Source organism: Spea bombifrons, chromosome 1 (assembly GCF_027358695.1).
Source record: "Spea bombifrons isolate aSpeBom1 chromosome 1, aSpeBom1.2.pri, whole genome shotgun sequence".
NCBI classification, from domain to species: Eukaryota; Metazoa; Chordata; class Amphibia; order Anura; family Pelobatidae; genus Spea; species Spea bombifrons.
The window spans coordinates 72,892,995-72,905,450 of NC_071087.1; the positions used below are offsets into that span (position 1 = coordinate 72,892,995).

A 12,456-nucleotide genomic window follows, 5' to 3' on the forward strand; every position below is an offset into this window, starting at 1 on the left:
GTATAATTGATTTTTGAATTGTATCCAGGAGAAAATATGATTTTGTTTCCAATACCTAGCAATCAAAATTTTAACAGCTGCTAGAAAATGGATTAATGGGATTTCCCTATCTTTAGAAAGATTAGAAGGAAATAAATGTAAAAGGGCAATCTCAGGAGATTTATTTATCTTACATTTAGAGAGTTTTATAAAAAAAATCAAAAACCTTATCCCACATCTGGCTAACCATACTACATGACCACCAAATGTGTATAAAATTACCTTTTTCTCTGTTACATCTCCGACAGATATCAGAAACCCCCGGAAACATAGAACATAACCTTGAAGGAGTTAAATACCAATGATTTAGAACTTTAAAATAATTCTCTCTTAATGAAATTGAATGTATAATACTATAAGTTATTGATATTGCACTTTGCCAGTTCTTTTTTGTAATCGGTGTCCGGATTACTTTAGACCATCTTGAAATAGTGTTAGTAAGATCTACTTCTACTTCTTTTTTAATACTTCATATATTTTTGTCAGTATTTTCTTGGTTTCTTTTCCGTTCAATATATGGCCCAATTTTAATTGATTATCTGGATCATCTTTAAAAAGTGCATATTTTAGAAAATGTTTTAATCTTAAATAAGGGAATATTTCTGTAGATGGTAAACTAAATTGCTGAACTAATTGTACAAATGGTTTAATAGAGTTTTCTGACAAAATATCTTTGAGATTCATAATGCCCAATCTTTTCCATTTCGCCATAGATATATCTGGTAGATTGAGTTCTATAATATCCAGTCCGGCTGTATATAATATTTTTTCTTTAAGACCAAGCTTTTTCTTGATTTTAAACCATTCTTGTATAGTATCTTTAATAATAATATTATTTCCTATATGAATCTTAGTTTTCAATTTAGATTGAAACTCCCATACTCCTGGTTAAGTTTTTAATACCGGAGAGGTATTGTTCTATTTTGTACCATGGTTGAGTAACACTTGTTTCTAATTGTGTATTATAGATGTGTAATATCATGCATGTCTCGTATGCGCGCTCTATTCTAGGGTAATTTAGGCCTCCTCTGTTCATTTTTTGTGAGAGAAGTTTAATTCCCAGTCTTGTTTTTTAACCCTTATTAATAAATTTATTAAAGGCGGTTTGTATCATATTCAACCATGAGACTGGCATTTTTAAAGGAAGATGTCTAAAAAGGTACGTCCATTTAGGAAGAATATATGAATTTATTATATTTATTCTGCCGACCCATGAATTCAAAATATTTTTCCAATTGTTTAGCAAGTAATTAGTTTCTTTAATACAAGAGATAATTTTTTTTCCATCAAATTATGTACCTTTGTTGTTAATTTAAGGCCTAAATAATTTAACTCCTGTGATACTTCTTTAAATTTATATTCTCCTTGTATTATATGCTTAATTTGTCCAGATGTATTTAGATAAAGAATTTCTGATTTGTCTATATTTAATTTGTAGTTGGAAATTTCTGCATATTTATTTATAGTTTCCAATAATTCTTTAATGGACCGAACTGGATCTTCCACTGTCAGTAGGATATAAACAAATTTTTAGTTCTTCTTGTTTACATGACGTACCTTTTATCTTTTCATTAGCCCTTATTATAGTTGCTAAAATCTCAATGGTTAATATGTATAGCATTGGGGACAGTGGACATCCCTGTCGTGTACCGTTATTAATATGAAACCAATTAGATTTAATATCTTGTCCCACAATTCTACCAGTAGGGTTTGAACTATATTCATTAATTCATTAAATAAAGCCGTTAAATATTTCACAATCTCACGTTTAAATGTTTTGTAAAAGAGGCCACTGAATCCGTCTGGGCCTGGACTTTTATTGTTCTTACTCTTACCTATTATCTTGATCACTTCTGACTCTTCTATAGGTTTGTTTAATTGATTTATTTGGTCTTTATTCAGTTTAGGTATAGGTATTGTTTTCAAATACTCTTGAATTTCTTCAAGTTTACTATTGTTGTTCAAATTATATAAGGTAGCATAGTATCTATTAAAGGCCTGCCCTATAGTTTCTGGAGAGGTATAAGTCCTATTATTTTCAACAATTTTGTAAATACGCTTATTGGCTTGTTTTTTTCTTAAGTCTATTAGTTAATACTTTATCCACTCTGTTATTTTTTAAAATACCACCGTTGTTTTAGTTTTTCAAGATTTCTACTGATTTTATCAAATTCTAGATCTCTTATTTTTGCTTTTAGTTGTTGAATCTTATTTGATCTAAATTTAGTTGGAGATAATTTATTCAATTTGGTAAAATCGTAAAGATTAATATACAGAGTGGATAATTCTGGGCCTCTTTTACTATTTTCTATTTTACCGATTTTAATGAGATAGCCCCGAACAACGCTCTTAAAGGCGCACCATAGAGTGGATCGGGATTTTAATTTATCGTCATTTTCTTGAAAATATAAATCTATTAATCCTTGCAGGGATTGAATATGATGTTGTATATTCAAAATCGAATGATTTAACCTCCAATCTCTGGGGAGTTTTTTCGGATAGTTAGAAAAAGTCTCACAAACAATAGCGTTATGATCTGACCATATTATATCTTTAATAAAGATTTTTTTAGTGTTGTTAATTAGAGAACAGTTTCCTATCATCAAATCTATGCGCGCATACGAGGCATGAGGTGCGGAAAAATGAGTGAATTCCTTTAACGTAGGATTAAAAACTCTCCAATTATCATAAAGATTATTTTTTTTAAGAAACTGACTTAAGCGTTTGGCCGAACTTACTATTCTTTGATCAAGGGTCTCGTCTCTTCTTAAGATTTTGTCCATACTAATATCTGGAATTGAATTGAAATCTGCCATAACTAGGACTCCCCTAATATATTTTTCCGCTTTTTCGAATAGTTCTTCTATAAATCTAGTTGGACCCTTATTTGGAGCATATAAATTAATTAGGGTGTGTAGTTGGTCCTCTATCTTATAGACCATGATAATATATCTAGCCTCTAAATCAATATCTTTAAATAAAATTTCAAATTTAATACTAGTGGAGACTATAATAGCTACCCCTCTCTTTTTTTATACTGTAAAGAAGAGGCAATAACACTTGAAATTTGTTTACCCTTAAGAGGGATATCCTGAGAGTTAAGCCAGTGGGTTTCTTGTAAAAAGCATGTCAATTTTTTCTTTCTTTAATAATTTCATTAATGAGGATCTTTTTTGAGGACTGTTTAATCCCTGAGTATTTAATGAAATGAAACGTACCATCTTTTTCGTGTTAACCACTTATACCCCCGGCTCAAGAAATTTAGAGAAAAAAGAATAATAGATAAGATATAGATACCTAGACAAAACGAAAGTTTAAAAGGGAAGAAGGAAAAGTATATCCTGTATCCCGGGCCTGCATAACTCAAGGTTAAGAAGGCCTTACATCCCCTCTACCTGAACCGAAATTCCTGTGCCCCATAGTGTGAATTATCACTTTATGAGGCTTACTTTTTGCGTGGTCCCCTTGTTGGAGTTCAGGGTCTTATTTATAGCAATTGTAGCCAAAAAATTGCTACCAAGGGAGGGAGAATTTATATATAAGTTCCTGCTCAAAGTATCTCAATCATATACGGATCTCTAAGTGGGTTTATATTCATTCATTCAGATACTATAAAATTGCCGAATTAATTTAGGTCAAATCATAAGGGGGAGGGGGAATTCCCTTAGTGTAAATGTTCATTGAACCTTTTTTTCCCCCCCTTTTTTTCTTTTCTTTTTGTTTTGAGAAATATAAGTGCTTCATCCTGTCTCATACTTTATAAAGTATTAAGCAAAAATTTTCCATGCATATAATAGTATCTCGTTAACACATTTTCAATAATTATACTCATTAATTCATCAAATTCTCATCTATTAGTGAGACTTAAATATAGTATCCTACTTAATTTCCCTTAATAAAGTGCCATGCTGATAATATTTAAAGTGGATTTTTTTACAAAAAAAAAAAAAAGCATGAAATACATGAAAGATATACCGTATTGGCTCGAATATAGGCCGCACTTTTTCCCCCCTTTCCACGGGGGGGGGGGGTGCCGGCACGGGAGGTTGTCTAAGCGCATCGTGTGGACGGTCACTGGCTGCAGCGATGCGGGTAAACAGCCTCCGGGTTGTTTACCCGCATCGCCGCAGCCGGTGACCGTCCACACGATGCGTTTTACCTCTGCCCCCAAGACTTACCGGAGCAGACTCCCGGGTGTCTTGCGGGGCGCCGGCGGGGGACATCTACGCAATACGCGTATACAACTTCCGGTTGTATACACGTATTGCGTAGATGCCCCCCGCCGGCCCCGCAAGACACCCGGGAGTCTGCTCCGGTGAGTCGGGGGGGGGGAGGAGGACAGTGGCAGCGTATTGGGGGGAGGAGGACAGTGGCAGCATATCTCTGGGGGAGGAGGACAGTGGCAGCATATCTCGGGGAGGGAGGACAGTGGCAGTATATCTCGGGGAGGGAGGACAGTGGCAGTATATCTCGGGGAGGGAGGACAGTGGCAGCATATCTCGGGGGGGAGGACAGTGGTAGCGTATCTCGGGGGGGGGGAGACAGAGTGGCAGAATGTTTTTTTTTTTTTGGTGCTTTTTAAAGAAAAAAACTTTTTCTTTAAAAAAGCACCAAACTTTTAGGGTGCGGCCTATATACGGGGGCGGCCTATATCCGAGCCAATACGGTACATACTTTATCTTGCCTCATACCCCATAAAATATTATAATAATAATTTAAAGTGCGTATATTAAAATTTCATTAAATAATTCATTTTCGTTTAATTATAACCATAAATTCCTCAAATTCTTCTCTATAGATAATACTAAAGTGCAATATCTACATCATACATCATTTCCTTCGATGAAGTGCTATAATAAAAGTGTTTAAAGTGCATGTATGAAAAAAAACCAAAAAAAAAACAAAAAACCCTTAGTATAATGAATCCTGTTTTCTTCTTTCTTTCCTTTCCCTCCCTTTCTTTTTTCCTTGAAAAATATAAGTGCTTTATCCTATCTCATACTTTATAAAGTATTAAGTAAAAATTTACCATGCATATAATAGTATTTCATTAATACATTTTCAATAATTATACTCATTAATTCATCAAATTCTTATCTATTAGTGAGACTTAAGTGCAGTATCCTACTTCATTTCCATTAATAAAGTGCTGTGCTAATAATATTTAAAGTGCATATATAAAGAAAAAAAAAATATATGAAATACTTTAACTTGCCCCATATTATAATAATAATTTAAAGTGCGTATGTTAGAATTTCATTAAGTAATTCATTTTCATTTAATTATAATCATAAATTCATCAGATTCTTCTCTATTAATAATACTATGCAATATCCTACATCATGCATCATTTCCTTCGATAAAGTGCTATAATAAGATTATTTAAAGTGCATGTAATAAAGGTATAAAAAGAAGGAGAGAAGAAAAAAAAACAAAAAAAAACCCATGTGTAATATTCATTGAGCTATTATTTAGAAAATGTAAATACATTATTTTACTTCGAAGCCTATAAAGTGCTATAATAGAAATTTTAAAGTGCATGTATTACAAATTAATGAATTCATAATTTTTCAATAATTATAATCATTAATTCATCGAATTCTTATCTATTGGTGTAATTAGTGTCCCACCAACTTTGAGCTGTTATAATTGAATTAAAGGTAAGAGTTTGATTTCCCTGAAATATCAGAAGATTAGAAGCTGAGTCCCACTTGTATCTAATTTGTTTCTCTCGTAAAGTTTGAGTTAAGTCTTTATACTGGGTACGAAGTTGTCTTGTTCTCCTGGATAGGTCTTGTAAGAAGATTATATTTTTAAATCTAGCATCCACTGCGGAGTAAGATCTTGAAGCTTGATAGACTTTCTGTCGGGCTTGAATCGTAGAGAATCGGATTATTACGTCCCTTGGAACGTCTGCAGGAAGTTGCTGTGGTTTCATAACTCTAAATGCTCGTTTTATTAAAGACGACTCTTGGGCTTTCTCAATGCCCATTTCCTGAAAAAGTATCATGAGTTGAGGGAGGAGATCTGACGACTTAGATTGTTCTGGTAGTCCTCTAATTCGAATATTTTTACGACGGCTAATATCTTCCATGGTAGTAATTTGCATTTCCAATTTTAATATTTTATCTTCTGAAATTTTTAGCTTATCTGAAGTATCCTTTAGGTCAATTTCTAATTTATCAATTTTATTCTCTATCAAGGATATGTTCACCAATAGAAGTGATCTTTTTGGACATTTCTTCATGATGATTTTGTAGTTCTAATTTTATCTGAGTTAACTGGTGTTCTGCACATATCTGTATGCATTGTTGCATTTTAGCTTGTGAGAATGAATCATCTTGTGTTTTTAAAGTTTTTATAGCTCTTTCCTGTGATGTTATATCTGAGTAGACCTCAGAGTCTTCTAATATAGAAGATATTGTGGTGGAAATTGAATCGTCAGGATTTATATGTTGTTTTTTTGATATATTTGGTGAAAATATTGACGCCGTTTTTCTTTCTTTTTTAGAGTCAGTATTTCTTTCCTTCCTCTTTTCCTCAGCATTTCTTTTTTCTGACATAATTTGTTCTTTCTTTCGTCCTGTCTTCTCTATTGCCCCTTCTTCCTCTCCCTTGTGCAATTCTGGTTTTTAATATTGTGTCTGCGTATAATTTTCTTACTTTTCCTTTTAAGTCTGACTGTCCTTAAATATGGATTGAATTTCTATTTCCTCAGACGTTTAATTTGCCTGAAATATTTTACTTTTACTTTTACAGTTCCTCTCTATCGCTTCCTCTGTGCCTTTTCTCCTCTCTTTTCCTTTATTCTTTAATTTTGCAAACAATAAAAAATTTAATAATATATAGCGGCGTTTAAGCAATGTCTATCGAAACGGAAAGTATTTAGTAGTTTTTGTGTAAAGACTCACTGCGCCCGGGATCCGGCACCACTCCGCGAAATATTTCAAAGCAGTTAGTTGTAGTTCTGCTTTGGAGGGATGATTGTAGCTCTGGAGGGATGATTTATAACCTTCGGGTTCACCTTTGCGCAGAGTCTAATCCTTTACATCATAGTTTTCGCCATCATTCCTTTACTACTGTTGTTGCTATTTTCGATAGCAGTTATTCTTGCCGCTGTATTTCTTAAGCCACAGGAGAGAAGGAGTCTTCATAAAGATCTTTTTTTTTTTTGCACGGAAGGGAATAGCGAAGGAGGTTGACCAGGGAACTGTATCCGTCCGGTATCCGTCCGGTATCCATCCGGTATCCGTCCAGTATAGCTCAATCTATCGTCGGGCGTCAGTCAGACATTCTCTGGAGAAACTATGCAGTTCTTTAGTTTGCCCGCGAACTCAGGACGCCGCCCCTCTGGCGTCTTACATCATCACGTCGTCTCCCACAGGCTATATAATATTTATTTCAAGGATTAGTCGCACTCAATTGTGGCTTCAGGCTTCCCATGTTGAATGATCAAGTATTATTTTAGCCCAATAACAAAAGTATAATTCCATAGCACATTACTTTTGGAAATTATGAATGCCCCCCCCCCAGTTTGACTGTGATATCTTGTGTGCCCCCCTTTATATTGTTTCTAGAGTTGCCACTGCCTTGCGAATCTCAAATGCACACTTCTCCAATTTAGCAGTCCATGTTGTCAAAGGCGGGCCAGTACATAAGAGTAAATAAGAATGTTGTCTAAATAGACCACGACAAACTGCTGGAGGAAGTCTCTGAGACAGTAATTGATAAACTCCTGGAACACAGCCAGGGCGTTGCACAGTCCGAATGGCATTACCAGATATTCACAGTGTCCCGAACGTGTGTTGAATGCGGCCTTCCATTCATGACCGGCACGGATACGGACTAAGTTATGGGCCCGCGGAGGTCCATTTTAGTATAGACAGTAGCCCCTCTCAACCAATCGAACAGTTCTGAGATGAGGGGAATAGAATATGGATTACGTCTCGTGATCCTATTCAAGCCTCTGTAATCGATGCAAGGACGCAATTCCTCATTCTTTTTCTTGACAAAAAAAAAACCCTGCACCGGCCGGGGATGTTGACCGACGAATGAAGCCACGTTTGAGATTCTCCTCAATGTACGTCTCCATAGCCTTAGTTTCGAGATCGGATAATGGATAGACTCTGCCTCTGGGTGGCATGGTACCTGGAAGGAGATCAATCGGGCAGTCATGTGGTCTATGTGGCAGCAACTTCTCTGCCTCCTTCTTGTCAAAAATGTCTGCAAAATCCTGGTATTGCCTAGGAAGAACCGTATGGGGATTTTCAGAAGTCGTAGACAAGGAGGCCATTTTAATGGGCTCGATGGAATGCTCCTCACAGGTTCCACTCCAGGACGTGATTTGTCTGGTCATCCAATTGATGATGGGATTGTGTGATTGTAGCCATGGGAAACCAAAATTTATGGAGTTGAGGGAGAGCAGATGACCAGGAACTGTAATTCCTCAGCATGTACCAGACCCCCAAAGAGTGTTAGTGGAATTGTAGTCCGGGGGACCTGAGCGGGATGAAGGGGTCTGCCATCGATGACCTCGAGCCATAGAGGAGTCTCTTTAGGCATTGTGGGAACAAGGTGCTGCTCACAAAACGTAGAGTCAATAAAATGATCCACGGCTCTTGAATCCAAGAAGGCCTCCGTAAGGATGTATCCCGCAGGATACCTTAATAGGAACAGTCATACGAGTTATACTCGTGTCAGAGGACAGCCCTAGCACACCTAAAGCAGGTCCTCTGAACCACCCTAGGTGCGGGTGTTTCCCGGTTTCTTAGGACAGAATCTCACCAGATGACCTCCCATGCCACAGTATATGCAAAGTCCCTCCCTTCTCCTGTACAGAAAGTCGGGTAGCTCCCAGCTGCATGGGTTCCTCAAACCCCGAAGGAGTCATAGGTGGAGGGATAAACTGCGGAACCAGACGTAGGTTGGAACGTGGCCCTCTCTCTCGTGCTCTTTGGATCTCTCTCTGGGATTGTCTCTCCCGCAGTCGAAGATCGAAGGTATCACATATGTGATGACTGCATCGAGATCAGAAGGTAAGTCCCTTGCGGCGATTTTGTCTTTCAAGTTATTCAAAAAAGCCGAAATCAAGGCTTCGTTCGTCCAGTCCACCTCGGCCATCAAGGTGTGACATTAAATGGCATTGCTGATAAGGGGACAATCCCCCTGCCGAATATTGAACTGCGAGGACGAGGATCTCACATTGGTTGAGAAACCCACGACAAGCAACAGGATCTCCTCCATAGCGTTGTGTGGAGGTAAGTTCATAGGTGTACGAGCCATGGGAGCAGGAACCGTACCCAGAATAGGAACAGGAGGGGTCGCTACTGCAGGAGAAGGCATTTGTAATCCAGGATCAGTGCACTGCAGTAGAGCTTGGAAAACCTGGGCAAACTAGTCCAGATGATGGTCTATCTAGATGAGCCTCAAAACGTCCTTGCTGTCCCATCAAAGCGGGTCTCATAATGGCCTTCTGATACTGTCATGTACAACGTAATTTGTAGACACCAGAGTCAGGCAGGACCCAAGGGAACAGTGAGTTCAAACAAGCCGAGGTTAGGATTCCAGAAGACAGGATTATTATTATCTTTTATTTATATAGCGCCAACAGTTTAGGCAGCGCTTAATACAATACATAAATTCAAGGGATATGACAAGACAAGAATTGACAGACTAAGACAAACCGATACATTTGGTGGAGAGAGCCCTGCTCGCAAGCTTACAATCTAGAGGGAATAAATCTAGATTTATCTAGAGGATAAATGGTAAACACGCCGAGGTCAGGATGCCAGAAGATAACGTAATCAAGAACAAGCCAAGGTCAAACAGGAATATCAGGAATGTATAACGCAGTGTGGAACTGGCACAAGGCATAAAAGACCATCAGAAGGCAACGATTCCTCAGTATGATGGGTTTATATACGAACCTGAAGTATAGGTTTGAATTTGAATTCTCATCTCTTTTACACAATATCACTTTGAAATTGCTCACTGACGTCATCTGTGACCCCAGCAATATCTACCACCATTGCTAAAGCAATTTACTGAATATGGACTAGTGCCATACCATAAAGCCAATACAACTAAAACCCAGGTTAACTGATAGCCCCCTATGAGAAAAATACACCTTTGAATTGAGAAATGTTCACCTCACGTACCTGGAGATTAAATTGGTGAAAAACCCAATGTTTTTTTTAATAGACCTATTATGTAAAACGGGAGATTTGCTCAGTAAACTGAAGCTATCTTGATGGGGATGTATTCATACAAAGTTGCCCACTTTTTATTGATAGAAAGTCTCTTTTGACCCAAACTTAACATTTTACTTCTTGCTACAAGACTTGAAATCTGGGACACAGCTGACCCTCCTGAAACCTCTACTTAAACCTCTGATGAAACCTCCTGCAGGCTATTCACAGGTATTGCAATCAGCAATGTTGGGTAATTGAGCCCTGCTTACTGATCACACTGTGATTAGCAAAAGTGGGGATCAAAGTGAAAAAATAGTGTTTTAAAAATATTTTTCAAAAATACAAAGTAAACAATAATGAAAAATTAATGACTCCAGTAATGTCACCATTATAAGAGGAGAATTTTACTCGCCTTATAAAATTTTAATAACTATGCATGTGGGATATTATTCTACTCAGTGTACTTAAATCATAATTAAAATGTCAAAATGTAGTTTCTTAAAAAAACTTTACTGTTTTTTGATATATTGTTTATAATACATGACAGACTCTCCTTTAACTTATCTTTCCTAGTGTCTTACCTGACTTCGGACAATACTTATACTAGTCCTTCCCTGACAGTGGCGCTTTTACCTCTTGTGTAATATACCCCAAATCTTTCTAGGTTGTAAGCTTGTTTGAGCAGGGCCCTCCTTAACTCTTCTTCCTGTAAGTTGAAGTGTTATTTTATTTGTTATTATGTCATGTTCACCCATTGTACAGTGCTGTAGAATATGATGACACTATATAAGAGCCCCCCTCTTAGTGACCAGAGTTTTTTGTAAACATTTTTATAAAGCCACTGTCATGAAATGGTTAAGGATTGAGTTTTAAGTAAGCTGCTGATGTGTGCTGTATACTTTCCCTTTTTTACTTGAAAACTCAAAAAGTCAAGATTTAAAACATTTACTTGATTATTCCTTTTTTCCACATCATTATTTATTATTTATTTAATACAGAGAGGAAGAGGAGGTGTATGAAAATATATTAAATTTCTGTTCTGTGAAGAAAGAAAAATCGGCTTCATTGCAGAATTGTGTAATACCAGAAACTTCCCAAACAGGTATTTCTGCTGCTGTTATTTTAAACCCAATATGAAAATGTAAAAGCCATGTGTACGCCTTTTTTTTCTTTTCTAATCTTGAGTGTTTGTTTTCTTTCTTTCTTTTCATTGTTTTTATACCCAGTTTAGCTTCAGTCAGTTCAGGCAGACTACCTATAGTGAAGGAAAAAATTATTTGATCCCCTGCTGATTTTGTACGTTTGCCCACTGACAAAGACATGATCAGTCTATAATTTTATTCAAGGTTTATTTGAACCGTGAGAGACGGAACAACAACAACAAAATCCAGAATAAAAATTTCACATATATTATAAATTTATTTGCATTTTACTCATTGAAATAAGTATTTGATCCCCTATCAATCAGTAAAATGTCCCAAGTGTCTTTTAGACAGGTAATGATCTGAGATTAGGAGCACTCTCTTAAAGGGAGTGCTCCTAATCTCAGTTTGTTACCTGTGTAAAAGACAGATGTCCACAGAAGCAATCAATCAGATTCAAAGGATGTCAGGGACAAGATTGTAGACCTGCACAAGGCTGGAATGGCCTACAAGACCATCACCATCGCGAATGGAAGAAACACAAAATAACTGTCAATCTCCCTTGGTCTGGGGACATGGAGGTGGAAACATTATGCTTTGGAGGTGTTTTTCTCCTAGGGGGACAGGACAACTTCACTGCATCAATGGGATGATGGATGGGGCCATGTACCATCAAATCTTGGGTGAGAACCTCAGCCAGGGCATTGAAAATGTGTCGTGGATGGGTATTCCAGCATGACAATGACCCAAAAACACACGTCCAATGCAACAAAAGACTGGCTCAAGAAGAAGCACATTAAGGTCTTGGTGTGGCCTAGTAAGCCTCCAGAACTTAATCCCATAGAAAATCTGTGGAAGGAGCTGAAGGTTCGAGTTGCCAAATGTCAGCCTCAAAACCTTAATGATTTGGAGAGGATCTGCAAAGAGGAGTGGGACAAAATCTCTCCTGAGATGTGTGCAAACCTGGTGGCCATCTACAAGAAACATCTGACCTCTGTGATTGCCAACAAGGGTTTTGCCACCAAGTACTAAGTCATGTTTTGCAAAGGGTCAAATTCTTATTTCACTCAGTAAGATGTAAATCA

At 37.0% G+C, this 12,456-nt stretch overlaps 1 protein-coding gene across 1 annotated transcript in view; it reads left to right on the top strand.

The window, feature by feature from the left end:
* Positions 1-12,456, top strand: part of LOC128496705 (FYN-binding protein 1-like) — a 216,209-nt gene that overhangs the window by 99,460 nt on the left and 104,293 nt on the right. The window contains exon 4 of the mRNA XM_053466500.1: positions 11,228-11,331. Within this exon, the coding sequence (XP_053322475.1) occupies positions 11,228-11,331 (104 nt within the window). The remainder of the gene's footprint in view (positions 1-11,227; positions 11,332-12,456) is intronic.